At 46.4% G+C, this 20,425-nt stretch overlaps 1 protein-coding gene across 5 annotated transcripts in view; it reads left to right on the forward strand.

The window, feature by feature from the left end:
- LOC108712508 (phosphatidylinositol 4-phosphate 3-kinase C2 domain-containing subunit gamma) overlaps positions 1-20,425 on the forward strand; it is a 36,540-nt gene that overhangs the window by 5,881 nt on the left and 10,234 nt on the right. For 4 of the 5 annotated variants that reach the window (XM_041587815.1, XM_018254708.2, XM_018254706.2 and 1 more), the window contains exons 5-24: positions 195-1,077; positions 2,273-2,366; positions 2,493-2,560; positions 2,798-2,861; positions 4,077-4,184; positions 5,997-6,030; positions 6,720-6,912; positions 7,103-7,225; positions 7,544-7,675; positions 8,836-8,947; positions 9,811-9,935; positions 10,306-10,494; positions 12,444-12,537; positions 12,757-12,851; positions 14,609-14,789; positions 16,852-16,959; positions 17,123-17,215; positions 17,475-17,604; positions 17,950-18,086; positions 19,227-19,396. In XM_041587815.1, coding sequence (XP_041443749.1) covers positions 195-1,077; positions 2,273-2,366; positions 2,493-2,560; positions 2,798-2,861; positions 4,077-4,184; positions 5,997-6,030; positions 6,720-6,912; positions 7,103-7,225; positions 7,544-7,675; positions 8,836-8,947; positions 9,811-9,935; positions 10,306-10,494; positions 12,444-12,537; positions 12,757-12,851; positions 14,609-14,789; positions 16,852-16,959; positions 17,123-17,215; positions 17,475-17,604; positions 17,950-18,086; positions 19,227-19,396 — 3,133 coding nt within the window. The remainder of the gene's footprint in view (positions 1-194; positions 1,078-2,272; positions 2,367-2,492; positions 2,561-2,797; positions 2,862-4,076; positions 4,185-5,996; positions 6,031-6,719; positions 6,913-7,102; positions 7,226-7,543; positions 7,676-8,835; positions 8,948-9,810; positions 9,936-10,305; positions 10,495-12,443; positions 12,538-12,756; positions 12,852-14,608; positions 14,790-16,851; positions 16,960-17,122; positions 17,216-17,474; positions 17,605-17,949; positions 18,087-19,226; positions 19,397-20,425) is intronic. The other variant, XM_018254707.2, reaches the window with a different exon arrangement.

Here is a 20,425-nt window from a genome sequence, read left to right on the forward strand (position 1 = left end):
AACGAAGCCCAAACCATTATGATTGTGGCCCCTCGTGTCAGATCACGCTGGTTTAGGGCCACTGAATATGGAGCTGTAACTAGTGCTCTAGGGTTTCGGGTTTTCCTATGGGAGGGGCTTCTTTGGACTTTGAAAGTTAACAAATGTGACAATAAAACCTAATTTCTTAATGATTCTCCCTTGTTTGTTTTCAGATTGTGTTCATGTTCAGGATTTCATTTCAAGAATGATTCAGCACAACTATTCTGTGATGCAGCACCCCAACAATCCTGCACCTCAGTACCCCGACTCTCCTGCACCTCAGTACCCCAACTCTCATGCACCTCAATACTCCAACTCTCATGCACCTCAGTACCCCAACTCTCCTGCACCTCAATACTCCAACTCTCATGCACCTCAGTACCCCAACTCTCCTGCACCTCAGTACCCCAATTCTCCTGCACCTCAGTACCCCAACTCTCATGCACCTCAGTACCCCAACTCTCCTGCACCTCAATACTCCAACTCTCATGCACCTCAGTACCCCAACTCTCATGCACCTCAGTACTCCAACTCTCATGCACCTCAGTACCCCAACTCTCATGCACCTCAGTACCCCAACTCTCATGCACCTCAGTATCCCAACTCTCCTGCACCTCAATACTACAACTCTCCTGCACCTCAATACTCCAACTCTCCTGCACCTCAGTACCCCAACTCTCCTGCACCTCAGCACCCCAACTCTCATGTATCTCAGTACTCCAACTCTCCTGCACCCCTGCACCCTAACTATCCTGTGCTACAGCAATGCCAGTACCCTTCCCTGCAAGGTATCTACCCACCCCTACAGCCCCAAGTATCACTATCCCATCCACAAGACCCCCCAGGGCAGCATCTGTACCCCTCTTTACATTCAGTCTCCCAGCAGGAATATAGACTGGCACAGAATGATCACCCCCCAGCTCAGCCCACCTACCACTCTGCACCCCAGCAGCTTTACCCATCACCACCATATTGTGCCAGCCCCTCCCAATACCCACCTGCACCCCCACAGGGCTATTTAGTGAGTATCTGCGGATTTGACGAGTTCTTACAAAAGTGAGTATCACCTGGTCTGTACCATTACTTTATTGTGGGGGTGGCACTAAGGTGTTTTAGCTGGTACCATTGTTGTCTGATCACCCTGCGGGGGCCTCGGGTTCCATTGTGCCCAGGGCTTTGTGTGGGTCGCAGGTTGTTTACTTGATAAAAGGGGGCCCTGAAATATATTACTGATGAAGGGAGGTTTATCCCCCCGAAACGTTGATCACGAGGTGATATAATAAAGAGGGGTGTCCCCCCAACTGCTGATCATAGCGTGTGTGCGGATCCGTTTCTTGTTTGCTGTTGCTAAGGGACCTGGCCGGGGTCAACGGAGAAACCAGCACCACCAACGCAGTGAGAGGAAAGGCGAGTGTGCGGTAGGAACATATACTATAGGCCCAGAAATCACACCTTGAGCCCCTCCCTGGTTGGTATTTGCATCTACTGCATAAATTAAGGAGAGAGAAATAAATGAGGAAAGTGAATGACCAGGAGTGAAAGAGTCACATCTTTATACTATTTTGCCATTCCCTGGGGCCCCACCAGACCTGCCCTGATACCTGGGGCCCCACCAGACCTGCCCTGATATCTGGGGGCCGCAGCTTTGGGATTTGCCAGTTGTACCCTATTTACTTTGGTAGAAACACCTGAGAGCAGGTAGAGAAATGCAGCAGGTTTGTGTGTGTGTGTTACCCCCTGCCACGGCACAGTCCAACAGCCCCTTTATTTATTAATAATTGATGCTTGTTGCCTGTCAATCACATCAAATCTAAAAAGAATCAAATGATGGGGCCGGAAGAGGAGAAATCGATTGTGGTGTCAGTAGCCCAAGTGCAGTGCCTGAGATATTCCAGCAGAGGGAGATGTTGAAGCACAAACTGGAGATTTGAATATGGAAATGTAATGTCAGCTGACTCATATATACTTGTATATATTGTCTGTCACCCACACACATTGTATCACAATATTCTCACATCTCATACACAATCACCAGGGGGCCCCAGGGTGTCTGAGGGTTTTATACTGTAAGATCTGGGGGTACCTGTTATCCCATGAAACTGCCCCAGGCAATATCCCATTATTAATGCACAACCTTGATCTAGTGAAACATGGCTACACTGCATGTAGGCGATATAGAAGCTGAGGAGGAGGAGGATGGGATCAGTTGCTGCCCCTATAGATCACATAATGTTTATGCTGAATATTTCAGTGACTTCACTTTCCGCTGCCACACGAAGCTACAGAGACTGACGTCAGTTCAGCTGCGACTTCACCTGAGACCCCAACCCCTCCTGTGCCGCACGGTGAGCCCCCCTCCCTCTTGTACACACAGTTACTGGGGAAGCTGGGAGTTGTAGTTCCTGTAATACACAAATACAAAGCCAGTGCCTATAACTGCTCCCCCTGTCATTTTGTTTCTCTTGTTACAGAAGGAAGAGGATCAAAGTGATTGGCAGTTGGATCTGTCGGAACATGGACAGTACTGGACCCAAATGAAGTGAGAGACAATCCCTTTAATGTGAATGAACCAATGACTTTCTCTACACAGACAATCCCTGCTTGTGTCCTGTTTGTATAGTGACATCATCACATTTAGCCCAGTGACATCACACATGATGGGTCTGACCCTGACTGGGATCAAAATGCTTCTAGAAAGTTCTGTAAGAAGGGGGGTATTGGACACACACAAAGATGAGCCCCCCACTAACCCCACCTTCTGTTTTATCTCTCCCAGGAGCAGACTTACCAATGCCGTGTCCCACTATGGGGATCAAGCCCTGTCCTTTCTGAATAACAAGGTGAAGTAATACACACCGGTAACAAAATCACCCCCTACTGTAAATGATAAGGATATTAGAAGTCACTGAGGGGTTGTTCTGTGACCATATAAAGGCACAAGGCTGCAGGCTGAGTTATACAGGGAACTCTGAGTATCACTCATGTATTATAAGGGATAATGTACCCCCTACTGTAAATGATAAGGATATTAGAAGTCACTGAGGGGTTGTTCTGTGACCATATAAAGGCACAAGGCTGCAGGCTGAGTTATACAGGGAACGCTGAGTATCACTCATGTATTATAAGGGATAATGTACCCCCTACTGTAAATGATAAGGATATTAGAAGTCACTGAGGGGTTGTTCTGTGACCATATAAAGGCACAAGGCTGAGTTATACAGGGAACTCTGAGTATCACTCATGTATTATAAGGGATAATGTACCCCCTACTGTAAATGATAAGGATATTAGAAGTCACTGAGGGGTTGTTCTGTGACCATATAAAGGCACAAGGCTGCAGGCTGAGTTATACAGGGAACTCTGAGTATCACTCATGTATTATAAGGGATAATGTACCCCCTACTGTAAATGATAAGGATATTAGAAGTCACTGAGGGGTTGTTCTGTGACCATATAAAGGCACAAGGCTGCAGGCTGAGTTATACAGGGAACTCTGAGTATCACTCATGTATTATAAGGGATAATGTACCCCCTACTGTAAATGATAAGGATATTAGAAGTCACTGAGGGGTTGTTCTGTGACCATATAAAGACACAAGGCTGCAGGTTGGTTTGGGGGTGATGTGGCCCATAAGTATGTTAGTGTGGGGCCCACATAGTTCTTTTGGGGAGACTCACATGACCCCATTATTCCCATTCAGCAGACCAGAGATATTTGAGTTGGTTCCTGTGGATTGAGACTGAGACTGACCTGAAGGGAACTCGCACTAATTCTGCTGGAATTCTAATTTAAATCTTATAATTATTGATTTCATCTCGTCGGGTTGCAGTTCTGCCGGTTCCCAGGCACAAATCTCTCTGTATCAGACACAAATGACACTTCCAGCCGCGTTTCATTAGATTCAGAGCAATTTGGCTCCTGTGTGAAACGATCTCTCAGATTCTCATCCTGGCGGTGCCCAGGGGTCCGACCCACAATAACCCCCAAATATTCACACACTCGGCTCTGGCACATGTATAAAAGGTTCATTTATTTACATTTTATTGGTTCTCAGGTGTATGTGACCCACGTGTTGGAAGCTGTGAGGGAAATTTGTTATTTACTCCGTGGAGTTGAAACCAAAGAGCTCAGCACAGCCCTCAATGCTTTGCGCCACTCACAGGTAACACCCCTCTGGGAGAGCAAACTGCTGACAATCTATTCCCTAAATATGTTTGTCATTTAAAGAAATATACAAAGTTTTATGAAAAATTTCTCCACGTTTCCAAAACATAATGTGGCCCCAGTGCACAGCAATGTTATACATTCTACTTATTTCTCTACTGTTGCCATCTCACCCTTTGGAACCACTGTCTCCATCTTGTCCTACTATCTCCATCTTGCTCTACTGTCTCCATCTTGTCCTACTGTCTCCATCTTGTCCTACTGTCTCCATCTTGTCCTACTGTCTCCATCTTGCCTTACCATCTCCATCTTGCTCTACTGTCTCCATCTTGCCCTCCCGTCTCCATCTTGCCTTACCATCTCCATCTTGCCCTACCGTCTCCATCTTGCACTACTGTCTCCATCTTGCCCTACCGTCTCCATCTTGCCCTACCGTCTCCATCTTGCCCTACCGTCTCCATCTTGCCCTCCCGTCTCCATCTTGCCTTACCATCTCCATCTTGCCCTACCGTCTCCATCTTGCCCTACCGTCTCCATCTTGCCCTACCGTCTCCATCTTGCCCTACCGTCTCCATCTTGCCCTACCGTCTCCATCTTGCCCTACCGTCTCCATCTTGCCCTACCGTCTCCATCTTGCTCTACTGTCTCCATCTTGTCCTACTGTCTCCATCTTGTCCTACTGTCTCCATCTTGTCCTACTGTCTCCATCTTGTCCTACTGTCTCCATCTTGCTCTACTGTCTCCATCTTGACCTACTGTCTCCATCTTGCCCTACTATCTCCATCTTGTCCTACTGTCTCCATCTTGTCCTACTGTCTCCATCTTGTCCAACTCTTGCCATCTTCCCCTACTTTCTTCATCTTGTCCTACCATCTCCTTCTAGCCCTACTGTCTCCCTCATGTCCAACTGTCTCCATCTTGTCCTACTGTCTCCATCGTGTCCTACTCTCTCCATCTTGGTCTACTGTCTCCATCTTGGTCTACTGTCTCCATCTTGTCCTACTGTCTCCATCTTGTACAACTGTCACCATCTTGTCCTACTGTTTCTATCTTGTCCTACTGTCTCCATCTTGTCCTACTGTCTCCATTTGGTCCTACTGTCTCCATCTTGTCCTACTGTCTCCATCTTGTCCAACTGTCACCATCTTGTCCTACTGTTTCCATCTTGGTCTACTGTCTCCATCTTGTCCTACTGTCGCCATCTTGTCCTACTGTTTCCATCTTGCCCTACTGTCTCCATCTTGTCATACTGTCTCCATCTTTTCCATCTGTCTCCATCTTGTCCATCTGTCTCCATCTTGTCCTACTGTCTCTATCTTGTCCTACTGTCTCCATCTTGTCCTACTGTTTCCATCTTGCCCTACTGTCTCCATCTTGTCATACTGTCTCCATCTTTTCCATCTGTCTCCATCTTGTCCATCTGTCTCCATCTTGTCCTACTGTCTCTATCTTGTCCTACTGTCTCCATCTTGTCCTACTGTCTCTATCTTGTCCTACTGTCTCCATCTTGTCCTACTGTCGCCATCTTGTCCTACTGTTTCCATCTTGCCCTACTGTCTCCATCTTGTCATACTGTCTCCATCTTTTCCATCTGTCTCCATCTTGTCCATCTGTCTCCATCTTGTCCTACTGTCTCTATCTTGTCCTACTGTCTCCATCTTGTCCTACTGTCTCTATCTTGTCCTACTGTCTCCATCTTGCCCTACTATTTTCATCTCTTGTGTTGCCTTAGTGCACCACCTAATTCCTGTTTATGGACATATTATTGATTAGTTCAGCTCTGATTGTTGATGGATTTTCTGTTTTCCAGTATCTCATGGCAAATCAAGGAGGCACCTCCCAAGGTAACATGCTTTCACCTCAAATTAAGACTATATCAAACTGACCCCAGAAAAGCATCTCCCCACAGCCAGCTGCACCCCTATTACACCTGGTAATACACATACAACTTGGATGGGATGGAGGAAGGGATACATACCTACCTGTCTATATGTGTGGGTTCCTTCCCATATTCATATTCCCCAAATTCAGTGTCATTATCTGCACCAGAGAGGCTCCCAGTTTGGCTAATTCCGGTGCAGCCGTATCCCACCCATAGAGAGACCCTGTGTGGCAGTAATGAGGCCCCAGTGCAGGAGGGAATCAGTATTCCTGGTGTAAAAGAGAACGATTAGAACACGGTGTTGTATAAAATTAACCACAATTGCTCAATGTAAAATGAACTGCCCCAATTATACTGAATAAAGAAATAGGGAAGGAAAGAATAATTAGCTAATTGCCTTTTATAGGCTCGTTAGTGGCGCAGATACTCTCTCAGCAGAAGGGGTTAATCATGTTCAGTGCTTGTTTCATGTGGGAAGTAACAGGGAGAGGCGCTGATTTACCAGAAGGGGTTAATTATAACTGCAGACCCCAGAGGGGCTCACTGACTAACAGAACCCCTAGTATCTGCCGTTCCTGCTGAATTGACAGACGGTGGGAATTTCTGTTCTTTCTGGATGGGAAATAAGATTAACCCTTTGTTGCTTTCCAGTTTCCCAGCAGAGCGTGGTGCTGGGGGTATCGAGGGCCCTCGCTCATCTCATCAGTATCTACAGCAGCAGCTTTAATGCGGATTTTCTAGTGGAAATACCCAGAAGCCCCCGCTGCAGAACTGAAAGCCCCGATTCCCATCTCTCCTTCCATCTGTATTCGGCTCACAACCTCCCCGACAACTGGGTGAATAGGTGAGAAATTGGCTCCGTACTGAGAATATTAAATGAAACAGCCCCTAGATCCTGTATTATATCTCCTTGATGTTGCTCCTAGTCCTGTCCATATGTACTCAATACACAGGGGAAACAGCTCCCATTTATACACATGATCTAATAACCATAAAGTCAGGATACAGATATAATAGAAATGTTGTATCTTTAGAATCAGCACTTTTTCTCTGAGCTGTTCGGTGATTTACGCTGGAAGGAAACTTTGCCCTGAAATGAAATCTCGGGGGGCTCAAGCAACGCATTCGATGTTCTCCTTGGTGACGTGGGATGAGGTGTAAGATTCTGCTTATTTGTTCTCCATGAATTTCTGTTGTGCAGGGATCATCAGGTTATTGTAGAATAGTGAGGGTCCCACTGTGGCCCCTGTGTACCCCAAATACATTTTAGTTTCTGGGGAAAAGAAGCAAATGTCCAGTTAAATAAAGGGAAGATAATTAATGACTATTAATCTGCACCCATATAGAGGTACCACGTGGGTCATATAATAGTAACCAATAAGATCTTAGCTTGGAATATTCTGGCTGCTGATTGGTTGCCGGGGGTATAATAATAAGAATAAGTGATTTACTGATATTTCCCCCGTTTGTGGCAGAATCACATTTCCACTTCCCGTCTGTGTCCTGCCCTATGAATCCATTCTGGTTCTGAGACTCAGTGGCCTCGACAATGGCTCCAATAAAACTGCCAACTTGGCCTGGTCCTGCCTCCCCCTCTACTCTCACGGGTAAGTCCGCTTATCCCTACATCATGGGGAATATTGTAAAAGTGCTCTTCCATTATAAAAAATAACAATCAGGACTTGAACTGGAAACAGGGGAGGGGCAAGGAGTCTGTGACTCAAACAGTGGGTGGGACTAACACACTGTCATGACAGCTTACATGGAGAGCAGGGAGTTTGTAACTCAAGCAGTGAGTAGGACTAACATTTTCTAAAGGAAGGGAGTATAAAATACAAGCAGGACCCCCTCCCTGGGGTGGAGCAATGGAGTCTGTGGGCGGGACTAACACTCTGATGGCAGCTTACAGTGGGTGGGACTAACACACTGTCATGACAGCTTACATGGAGAGCAGGGAGTTTGTAACTCAAGCAGTGAGTAGGACTAAATTGTTCTAATGGCAGGGAGTATGGAATACAAGCAGGGGCCCCTCCCAGGGGTGGGACAAAAGAGTCTGTGACTCAAACAGTGGGCGGTACTAAAACACTCTCATGACAGCTTAAATGGAGAGTAGGGAGTTTGTAACTCAAGCAGTGAGTAGGACTAACATTTTCTAATGCAGGGAGTATGAAATACAAGCAGGGCCCCCTCCTAGGGGTGGAGCAATGGAGTCTGTGACTCAAACAGTGGGTGGGACTAACACTCTGATGGCAGCTTACATGGAGAGCAGAGAGTTTGTAACTCAAGCAGTAGATGGGACTAGAATTTTCTAATGGCAGGGAGTATGGAATACAAGAAAGGGCCAGACAAATTACAGGAGGACCCCCAGCAGCCAATGAGAGGATGGGAAATGATCCAAGTTGGAGATGGGATACTATTTGGTGAGACTGACGGCATTGGATTTAATTTCCTTTTACAATGTGTCCAGCTTCCTAATGAAGGATTGATTCTCTTATCATGAGACCATGGGGCCCTCCCTCATTGCAATGCACCCTGGGAAATAATGGCCCCTTATCAATAAGATCAATAAGAATAAAGAGTGTGATCGGCAGTAATAAGAGATGATTAATTGATTCCTATGCAGGTCAATTACATGAGATCTTCCCGGGGGTGGGGGTTCCTTCTCTGCCTTCCTGCCCCCCCCCCTCATTCCTTCACTGTGTTAGTCCCACCTCCCCTGCCAGTCAGTTTTGGGGACTGGGGGTAATTGTGCTGCTGTTCATTACAGGAGATTTGCCAGGGGGGCGATGCTGCTGAACATGATTTCTCACGCCGAGCCCCCTCCTGTTATTACCCCGGGGGCAATTGATAAGACGTTGCCGACACTTGTTACAGTGCAGGTGAGTGAGACTGGGAAGGTTTTATTAAGAGTTTTTTTTTTTTTTCTTTAAAGCAGTTTCCAAGATGACACTTTTTTTTTGAGGGTGGAATTTTAAATTGTATAAAAAATTGCAGTTACATTTTTTTTGGGTGGGGGGATAAATTGCTAAAGCTTAAAGCTCCACAGTCCAAGTAATTCTAAAAATGTTGTGGTCACGCAAGATGGACCAACTGATTCTTTTTACTAAGATTGAAAAGTCCCTCCAGTCTGTCCAATCACATGAAGGTGCCCTCCTGCAGGAAAGGCGGGTTCCTTCTTGCCCCTCCAATCACATCATGGTGCCCTCCTGCAGGAAAGGTGTGTTCCTTCTTGCCCCTCCAATCACATCACGGTGCCCTCCTGCAGGAGAGGCGGGTTCCTTCTTGCCCCTCCAATCACATCACGGTGCCCTCCTGCAGGAAAGGCGGGTTCCTTCTTGCCCCTCCAATCACATCAGGTGCCCTCCTGCAGGAAAGGCGGGTTCCTTCTTGCCCCTCCAATCACATCAGGTGCCCTCCTGCAGGAAAGGCGGGTTCCTTCTTGCCCCTCCAATCACATCAGGTGCCCTCCTGCAGGAAAGGCGGGTTCCTTCTTGCCCCTCCAATCACATCACGGTGCCCTCCTGCAGGAAAGGCGGGTTCCTTCTTGCCCCTCCAATCACATCACGGTGCCCTCCTGCAGAAAAGGTGGGATTGGGTGAGGGCCTATGAACTCTGTGATCTCTAATAGACCTAAGCCCCCCAGTGACCCACTTCTCATGAGATTAGAAAGTCTGGATGTCAAATCCATTGTTCCTCTGAGCCGGAACTTTCTCTGCCGCTCACATAACTCCCATGTTTGCAGGTTGAATTACCAGAAATAAACCAGACTTTCAGCCAACCGGCGCCCGAGCAAATTGCCGGCAATGTTCCGTCAGAAGATCCTTCCGGATTCCTGGAGATATTGGTGCATCGGAATTCTGTCCTCCTGTGAGTGAGGCGCTTTATCCACAGCCCTGTCTGCCTTTAATATATTGTTTAATAGTGTTGCCTTTAATATATTAATAGTGAAATATTTCATATAGAAATAATTAATAAACAAGTATTTTAGGATCCTGAGGATCTGGTCCCCAAAGCTGAGTCACTAAAGGGGGTCACTTAATGTTTCGCTTTCAAGGATCCACTGAAACCTGTTTAATATTTAAAGAAAACTTAAGGAGAGTTGGCTGCACATTTTCTCACTAGTCAGAACCTGAGCCAATTAGAGATGGAACCAGAACCCATTGCCCCCCCCCCACAGTATCTCCCCTTTGGTTACGTGAGTCCAGTCTATTTTGCTTAACTCTTTCCTTTCCTGCAGACTCTCAGAAGCTGACAAGCAATATCTATGGAACTATCGGTCCTGCTGTAAGAAGCCCAGGAACATTCTCCCCCTGGTGTTGGGAAGTGCCCCTGGATGGGACCCCAGCATTATTTCCGCTATGTACAGAGTTCTGGGGGACTGGACCTTCTCTCACCCCTTGGAGGGTCTGGGCCTGTTAAATTCAAGGTACTAAATCTCCACTATTAGCATTTTCAAACAGTTTGGGGCATCACAATAAAAGGTCATACTATTACCATCTCACACTGTGGTAGACATTTTACCCTACAGCCTACATATGGGCATCACTTTGCATCTTGCCCTACTGTCTCCATCTTGCCCTACTGTCTCCATCTTGCCCTACTGTCTCCATCTTCTGTTATTGTCTCCATCTTGCCCTACTGTCTCCACCTTGCCCTACTGTCTCCATCTTGCCCTACTGTTTCCATCTTGCCCTACTGTCTCCATCTTGCCCTACTGTTTCCATCTTGATCTACTGTCTTAATCTTGGCCTACTGTCTATATATTGCCCTGATGTCTCCATCTTTTACTGTCTGCATCTTGTCCTCCTGTCTCCATCTTGTCCTCCTGTCTCCATCTTGTCCTCCTGTCTCCATCTTGTCCTCCTGTCTCCATCTTGTCCTCCTGTCTCCATCTTGTTCTCCTGTCTCCATCTTGTCCTACTGTCTCCATCTTGTTCTTCTGTCTCCATCTTGTCTGCTTGTCTCCATCTTGTCCTCCTGTCTCCATCTTCTCCTACTGTCTCCATTATGTCCTCCTGTCTCCATCTTGTCCAACTGTCTCCATCTTGTTCTTCTGTCTCCATCTTGGCCTACTGTCTCCATCTTGTCTTCCTCTCTCTCCATCTTGTCCAACTGTCTACATCTTGTTCTTCTGTCTCCATCTTGTCCAACTGTCTCCATCTTTCCCTGATGTCTCCATATTTTACTGTCTGCATCTTGTCTTCTTGTCTTCATCTTGTACTACTGTCCGCATCTTGTCCTCCTGCCTCCATCATGTCCTACTGTATCCATCTTGTCTACCTGTCTCTGTCTTGGCCTCCTGTCTCCATCTTGTCCTAATGTCTCCATCGTGTCCAACTGTTTCCATTGTGTCCTCTTGTCTCTATTTTGTCCTCCTGTCTCCATCTTGTCCTCCTGTCTCCATCTTCACTGTTTCCATTTTTGTCCTACTGTTCCCTTCTTGCAGATGTTTGCTATTTTTACAGACTGTCTTGTCCATGTGAACCTGTGGTAGCCATACTATACCTACTATCCCATTCAGGTCCTAGATAAGATAGATACTCTACATTGCTATGTTATATTTGAGGCAGTGTCCCATATTTATATGCCACTAAAGGTCACTTTGCTGGTATCCCCTACTCTGGTAACTACTATCAACCCTGTTCCTTGGCTCCTCACTATATTAATAGGATGTCTTGCTTGGCTCATCAAGTCCAAGTTTTTAAAATTACAGCCAGGGACTAAGGTGGGGAGAAACTGTACAGAGTGATTATTCCCTGTGCCCCACTGTGCCAGCCAAATAAAGCGCCCTTTAGCCTCCTGCTGTGTCCTTGATGCCCTCTTCTCTGATTAAATTCATGCGATAATAATCAGCACAAGAAACACAATGAGCTCCGATCATACTTAAAATGATGTCTCTTTAGGTGTCTTCTAATAAGGAATAAGCTGAATGAGACATCTTCCCAAGCTCCTTTCAGAGTCAGAATAATTGACCCCCTTGACTGTGGGTGGGGGACCCAGAAATGACTCATACATAAAATAGGCATGGGGGTGACTGTGGGACAGATGTGCACATGGTGGAGATATAACTTACTGCAACCATGGGGTTGATAACGTAGCTAAAAAGTGCAAAGGAACCTTTAAATTGACAAATTCTGTACTATATACAGTACTTACTGTAATGCTTGTCAATTCTTTTGATTGTTAATATTTATTTTTTGATTATCATCATATTTTTCATGTAAAATCTTAATAAAAATATGAATTAAAAGAAAAAAAAGTGCAAAGGAATAAACTACACCCTCCCAGAATCCCTAGTGCCCAGAGTTTTTGGGCAGCTTCAGAAGAATCTAAGATCAGGGCAAGTTCCTCTCATTAGATTGTTCTTCTCTCCAGCTTCTCCGACCAAAGGATCCGTGAAACCTCATGTCTAGAAATCGGGAAATTGCCCAATGATGAGTTGTTAGACTTTCTGCCCCAACTCGTTCAGGTGAGTCACTCAAGTGAGTCAAATATCTGTCTCCCAGCAACACAGGTGAGAAGTTTGTCTTTCATGAGCACCACAACTCCAAGAAGAATGGAGATCTTTAACAAATGGGGGGCAGTTCTCTTGTCCTGCAAGGCTCTCCTATCCCTGCACTGGAAGCAGGTGGTACTGTTGCCCCCAGGATACCATATGACAATAATGAATATGTATTTCCCTTTCCAGGCTGTGAAGTTTGAATGGAGTCTGGACAGCCCTCTGGTCAAGCTCTTGCTTCATCGCTCGTTACAGAGCATCCAGGTTGCACACAGACTCTTCTGGTAAGGGCATGTTTCTGCTACAGCATTTGATAAGTTTTAGATTGCTAGCTCTCTGGGTTGGCTTTCATGTCTCACAACTGGCATAAATTCTTACTCCCACGTGGGTTTCTAGGGAGCTATCCAAGGCCTTTTTTTAGTAGTTGTGGGTTTTTTTATCAAATGGGGCTGTCTAACATACTGCCTCTGTGATCATCATCCTTTTCAGACTTCAGTTGTTTCACCCTTTTGTCCTACTGTGTCCATCTTGCTCTTTGGTAACCATCTTGCACTATTGTCTATATGATCTCTGCTGTTTCCATCTTGCTCTACTGTCTCCATCTTGCCCTACTGTCTCCATCTTGCCCTACTGTCTCCATCTTGCCCTACTGTCTCCATATTGTCTTGCTGTCTCCATCTTGTTCTACTGTCTCTATCTTGCCCTACTGTCTTTGTCTTGTCCTACCTTCTCCATCTTTTCCTACTGTCTCCGACTTGTCCTACTTTCTCCATCTTGTCTACCTGTCTTCATCTTGTTCTGCCCTACTGTCTCCATCTTGCCCTACTGTCTTTGTCTTGTCCTACCTTCTCCATCTTATACTACTGTCTTCATCTTGTCCTACTGTATCAGTCGTGTCTACCTGTCTTCATCTTGTTCTGCCCTACTGTCTCTATCTTGTCCTACTGTCTCTATCTTGTCCCACTGTCGTCATCTTATCCTACTGTTTTCATCTTGATCTGCTGTCTCCATCTTGTCCTACAGTCTCCAGTGTATCCTACAATGTCCATTGCATCCTACTGTCTCAATCTTGCCCTACAGTCTCCATCTTGTTCTTATGCACCCATCTTGTTCTACTGTCTCCATCTTGTTCTTCTGTCCCCATCTTGTTCTACTATCTCCATTGTGTCCTACAATGTCCATCTTGCTCAACTACATTAGGCTACTGCCGCCATCTTGTCCTGCTGTTGCTATCCTGATCTTTTGTCTCCATCTGTCTCTGTCTGGACCTACTGTTCCCCTTTTGTTCTACTGCCTCCATCTTGGCCTATTGTAGCCCCTCTGCCCCACTCTTCATACCTGCAGCAGCTGCTTTGCTGGAGACCGGCAGCCAATCACATTATCACCCCAAGGACAGTTCAGCAAGGTTAGCCCATGTAAGACAAGACAGGTACAATCAGTTCACTGATAACTTTGTTCTTTCTCTGGACTCTTTCGTTGTCCTTTGTGTCCTTTACACATTCCTACAATTAATCATTTTCTGTCACATGAAGTGAGGCCCAGTATTTGTCTCACACAGCGTCTGGCTAAATCCTGCACCCAGCTGCCCCAGGGGTGTGGGAATAACCCCTTTAAATCCCAAAACAGATATCCCCAAAATCTCAATGCTAATTCCTTCTGTGACTGATTTGTTGCCCTCTCAGGGAGGTTACATATGGAAAGGTGAAAAGTTTGCTACGGGCCAATCAGCCTGAATATTCATACAGCCTGAACCAATGAGGAATCTGCAACTGGAGCAGAAAGTCCCAATGATTAGAATTAAGTATTCGTATACTGTAGTTTGAGCCAATCAGGGGGTGGAGCTGGGGGGCTATGGGTATAATAAGAGGACAGGCCCAGGACAGTGAAGCATGAATGGGGCTGGGGGGCATCAGTTTCTCGGTGCTAATAATGTGCTTCTCCGCTAACAAGACCGGACACTTTTACACTTTGCCTTGAAACCTTTTTAAAGTGATTTTTTTTTCTCACATGACATGGAAATGATTTTCTATTTACCCTTTAGGCTGTTAACAGACGCTCACAAGGAATCTCATTATCGAGGTTTGTACAGCAAAGTGCTGGCCGCTCTCCAGTCCTGCGCCGGCAACGCTCTCAATGGCGAATTCTGCACCCAAAAGCGTCTCATCAGCATTCTGCAGGGCATCGCGGAAAAAGTGAAGACGTCTCCGGACACAAAGCGCCAGGTCCGTGGCCCGATAACCACTCTGTGCCATTTACTTTCCCTGACTGCCGCATGCTGAGTCACAGGCCAAGTACTGGTCTGGAGAAAGAGATTGGGTCTCAGCATGTTCTGATAAGGATAAAACATTTATAGGATTTAAAGGCCAAGTAAAACATTGCAGCAGATCAGCCTCATGGCTTTAATGCTGCGTGGCTAAATAGTGAAGGTGCTGCATGGCTGCCCAGAAATCACTGCAGTCTGCATCATGCATGAAAAATAATTAGCCCTCTCATTAGTAGCATTAATGGCAACCCCACATTCTGCCCACTCAGGGCCAGTGGTAGTGCCCTTTAAACTGACACAATCAGGGGGCTGAGATGTTTTGTCTCATTATTAGAATCACAAACGAGCGACTTCGCTGCAGGAAAGAGCAAACGACGGACTGATATTTCTCATGCAAATGAGTCGAGAGCTTGTTACTAAGTAACCACTTTATTTGACTTCAGATCTTCATTAAATACATGACGGTGGTTATTAGAGCAGCCCCAGGGTATGGGAGGCCTGGGGGGCAGGGAGTATGGGGGTGTCTCCATCATCTCCCCCATTTATCACCAAGCAACAAGTCTGACTGACATTTTACTCTTTCCACTTAAACCCCTAAACTCTTCTCTAAGATCAGTGGCACAGTATGGAGCACCCCCTAATGTCTGGGGGTGAAACCTGGTACAGAAATAGTAAACCTGGAAATCTATGAGGATCCCACTGGGCCCCCAATGGCTCTTACTACTCAGCGCTGTGTGTCTGATCCAGTATTCATGTAATAAGTGCAGAGTATGCTCCAAGACTAGTTACCCATAGCAACCAATCACCAGGTGGCATTTATTAACCAGCTGTTACTACTGGTTGCTGTTGGTTACTAGACTAGTGCAACTTTGGCTTTTTTAATAACATGACTCCATATGTAAGAGTTGTATCCTGAATCCTCATCTGGGCCCTCAGGTAGGACAAGAGTAGCTAAATATGGGCCAGAATATGGGCCCTCTATGATGCAGGAAGTCTGGGCCCTAATCTAAAGGGGAAATCTCCCCAAAGGGATCACTTGAGATGCTGGGGGCCAAGGGCAATGCACCGAATACTTCATTGGGTCTAGTCAAATGGGGCAGTTGCTTTTCTCCTGTTGTTATGACTGGCGCACAGGAATACCCCCAAGTGGGACCCCCAGGAGGACAGGTGCAACTTCCTGTTGCCACAGTGGGTGCCCTGTATGTGGGTGGGACTGGGCAGGAATGGGTTACACCTCTACTGGAAGATGAAGGTCATTGCGCCCACAGATTCACGCAAACGCCCTTGTGATTGAAACAACTGAAAGTTTGGGGTTTAAGAAGTTCTGGAATGAGGAAAATTTCAAAGTGAGAAGTGAGAGACAGGGGACTTGGCGTTGGTGGGGGTCCCAGTGCGTCGGCTTTTTGCGCCGCCGAGGAATCGCTTGTCGTTTCATCTCGGGTTCAATGGAATGATCTTTTGTTATGTTCCCTGTGTAGCACAACAATGAGCCGTGTCAGGAGGCCTCGGGGCTGAGAGTCGAATGCAAATGGAAAGCTCTGTGGCCGACTCTCTCCTTTTATCCCTCTGCTTCTCTAATCAAAGTCTCTCTGTTTATTGGAAGGAAAAAGCCTTTCAAGTGTCTCATTCCTGTGGGGTAAAGGCACCAAGTACCTGAAATTATCAGCAAGGAAATGTGTTTCCTGATTCCCTTGAATTTGCCCCCTCCTGGGCATCAACTATTAAACATTAATAGCCCGACTAATGGTCCTGTCTGGAAGCAGGACCCACGTGCCCAGGGCTTGGGTGCATTGACCCTCCTATCTGAATAGCAACCTCTGTCCTTGGTGCTGAATTAGAACCCGTCAGTCACAACTGCCCACAAGCCTTATTCTTGCCCCTCTCCTGGGACCAATAGCAGCGACCCAATAGCCCTGTGCTGTGCCACTTTCCTACTCCTTAGCCCCTTGTCTCTGTACAAATGTTCTAATGCCCCCCCACACTTGTACAGTTGGTGCAACCTCCCCCTTTGTCTCCAACAGGAGACCCTTCAATCAAATCTGCACCAACTGCAACGGTTCTTTCAAGAAGCGCAACTCTGTCGCCTCCCGCTGGACCCGGCCGTTAGAGTCAGAGGGATCGACCCCAATGTAAGTCTGAGACAAAGATATCATTAAATTGTATGGTAGAGGTTGTATATGTGGCCCTCAGAGAGCCACAGGGGCCCCAGCTCTTCTTTCTTGTAACACCACAAGGCTGAATCACCCTCCCTCCCCTGCACCAAAATCCCACTAACCACGTCTCCTCTCCTAGGCCTGTTCCTTCTTTAAATCCAACGCGTCGCCTCTGAAAATCTCCTTCCTCAACGCTGACCCCCTTGGAAAGAAGATCAATGTGATTTTTAAGGTATTTTCATCGTTTTGTGCACCTGGAACCTGTGCCGCACACTGACGCATGTAACAGCATTACAGGACTGCAACTTAAAAAGGGCAACTACACCCAAAAACTGCTTTTAAAGTGGAGAAACATTGTTTAAAGAACCACAAAGGGCTGAACAGAACTGCTTTGAGTTGCAATGACTTTTTACAGTTATTTTGTGCCTGCTCATGCAGATGGGTAATTAGAATTAATTTACAGGATCTATATTCTTTCTCCCTTCCCAAAGCTTGGAGATGACCTCCGTCAGGACATGCTGGTTCTGCAGATTATTGAGGTGATCGACAGAATTTGGCTCCATGAAGGTTTGGACCTGCGGATGATCACGTACAAGTGCCTCTCTACTGGGCTAAACCAAGGTATGGGGCAGGGGCAAATAAAGCGGTGCAATAAATCCCAGCCGTCCTGTGCAGGGAAAGATGTGCAAAGAATTCCCCACATTCCCCACCAGCAAATGTCAATGATTGGACTTACCAATACAAGAGGTAAAGAAGGCTCTGCCCAAAAGAGCTTACAATCTAAACCAAACCAAATGGCATTCTAAGCAATATGTGATACAGTTCTGACCATTACCTGAACCCCTAGTCAGTAAAGGGTACAGGGGTGCTTATTCCCAGCTGTCACATAGTAGAAGATTTAGCGTTCCACACTGTGTATGTATTTTCCTAGTTATTCATGTTGGTCTGTGATTTCTTACCCTTTAGGATTGGTTCAGATGGTCCCAGACGCCACGACTCTGGCCAAGATCCACGAGCATTCTGGGATACTGGGGCCACTAAAGGACAAATCCATAAAGAAATGGTTCAAGAGCAAGCAGCCTCTTCAGCACAACTATGAAAAGGTACAGGGTCTGGATAGAAAAGGTTGTTTGTTATAGTTTCCATAACAAGGAAATGAGATTGAGGGATTTATTCTAGGGGCCATTTGGAGGATTCACCCCAAGGAGGCAAGGTTTGTCCCCCGATGAGAGTGATTATGGGTAATCTATTCAGAGCCGCCGGCAGCTTTATTGGATTGGAAATGAAGTGTTTGCAGAGCTGAACCTGCCGTGCCCGTCGTGCTCCCCACACCATTATTATAAATAGCATTTCCATTTACCTACTTATTCCTTTCTTATTGCCTCTAATTGTCCTTGTTTCTAGGGCAGGGCTTTCATGCTAACAGAGCCGGGGGTTAGCAGAGAAAGCCTTTTACATACAAAGTGCTGGCCCAGAATTCACATTAAACTTTGTGCATCGATTCTGCCTCTTAAAGCAGCGATACATAGAGCAAAACAGTCAGGCAGTTTGGTTGTACCAAAGAAATGTAGTAGATACAGTAGGGCAAAAGTAGGGCAAGACAGGAAAGAGGAGCAAGACAGAGACAGTTGGTGAAGACAGAGACAGTAGGGAAAGATGAAATCAGTAGGGCAAGATGGAGACAGTAGGGCAAGATGGAGGCACTAGGGCAAGATGGATTCAGTAGGGCAAGATTAAGACAGTAGGGCAAGATGGAGACAGTAGGACAAGATGGAGACAGTATGGCAAGATGGAGACAGTAGGGCAAGATGGAGTCAGTAGGGCAAGATGGAGTCAGTAGAACAAGACTGAGATAGTTGGTCAAGATGGAGACAATAAGTCAAGATGGAGATAGTAGGGCAAGATGGAGACAGTAGGGCAAGATGGAGTTAGTAGGTGAAGATGGAGTCAGTAGGACAAGACTGAGATAGTTGGTCAAGATGGAGATAGTAGGGCAAGATGGAGGCAGTAGGGCAAGATGGAGTCAGTAGAACAAGACTGAGATAGTTGGTCAAGATGGAGACAATAAGTCAAGATGGAGACAGTAGGTCAAGATGGAGACCTTGGGGTAAGTGAGTTAAGGGTGTAGGTTATTTTTGCTATGCATACTGAGCCATGTTATCCCTTGAAACCCAAACCTATAGTAGGGCCACACCCTACATGGCCCCTGTGTATTTAATGTGCTATAATGTTGGTTCCTACAGGCAAAAGAGAACTTCCTATTCTCCTGTGCTGGTTGGTGTGTCGTTACCTTTATACTGGGGGTCTGTGACAGACACAATGATAACATTATGGTGACCAACACGGGGCACATGTTCCACATTGACTTTGGCAAGTTCCTCGGTCATGCTCAGAAATTTGGTAGCATTAAAAGGTGAGTAATAGGATTCCTACGTTTTATACGGCAAAATGTCCAGGTTTGTGCTCATAATGGGAGAATCTGTTCCTTTTAAATCCAATGACTATATTTCCAGGGCTGGAGGCCATTGCTCTGACTCGGGACATAAGGAGCTGCGCTGTATTTTGTTAGGGTTAAGTCCAGTAAGGCAAAATGGAGACCGCAGGGCAATATGGAGACAGTAGGGCAAGATGGAGACAGTAGGACAAGATGGAGACAGCAGGGCAATATGGAGACTGTAGGGCAAGATAGAGACAGTAGGACAAGATAGAGATGGTAGGACAAGATGGAGACGGTAGGACAAGATGGAGACGGTAGGACAAGATGGAGATGGTAAGACAAGATGGAGACAGTAGGACAAGATGGAGACAGTAGGACAAGGTGGAGACAGAAGGGCAAGAGGGAGACAGTAGGACAAGATGGAGAAAGTAGGGCAAGTGGAGACAGTAGGACAAGATGGAGAAAGTAGGGCAAGTGGAGACAGTAGGGCAAGAGGGAGACAGTAGGACAAGATGGAGACAGCAGGGCAATATGGAGACTGTAGGGCAAGATAGAGACAGTAGGACAAGATAGAGATGGTAGGACAAGATGGAGACGGTAGGACAAGATGGAGACGGTAGGACAAGATGGAGATGGTAAGACAAGATGGAGACAGTAGGACAAGATGGAGACAGTAGGACAAGGTGGAGACAGAAGGGCAAGAGGGAGACAGTAGGACAAGATGGAGAAAGTAGGGCAAGTAGAGACAGTAGGACAAGATGGAGAAAGTAGGGCAAGTGGAGACAGTAGGGCAAGAGGGAGACAGTAGGGCAAGATGGAGACAGTAGGGCAAGATGGAGACAGTAGGACAAGATGGAGACAGTAGGACAAGGTGGAGACAGAAGGGCAAGAGGGAGACAGTAGGACAAGATGGAGAAAGTAGGGCAAGTGGAGACAGTAGGACAAGATGGAGAAAGTAGGGCAAGTGGAGACAGTAGGGCAAGAGGGAGACAGTAGGACAAGATG

Source organism: Xenopus laevis, chromosome 3S (genome assembly GCF_017654675.1).
Source record: "Xenopus laevis strain J_2021 chromosome 3S, Xenopus_laevis_v10.1, whole genome shotgun sequence".
In the NCBI taxonomy this organism is placed as follows: domain Eukaryota; kingdom Metazoa; phylum Chordata; class Amphibia; order Anura; family Pipidae; genus Xenopus; species Xenopus laevis.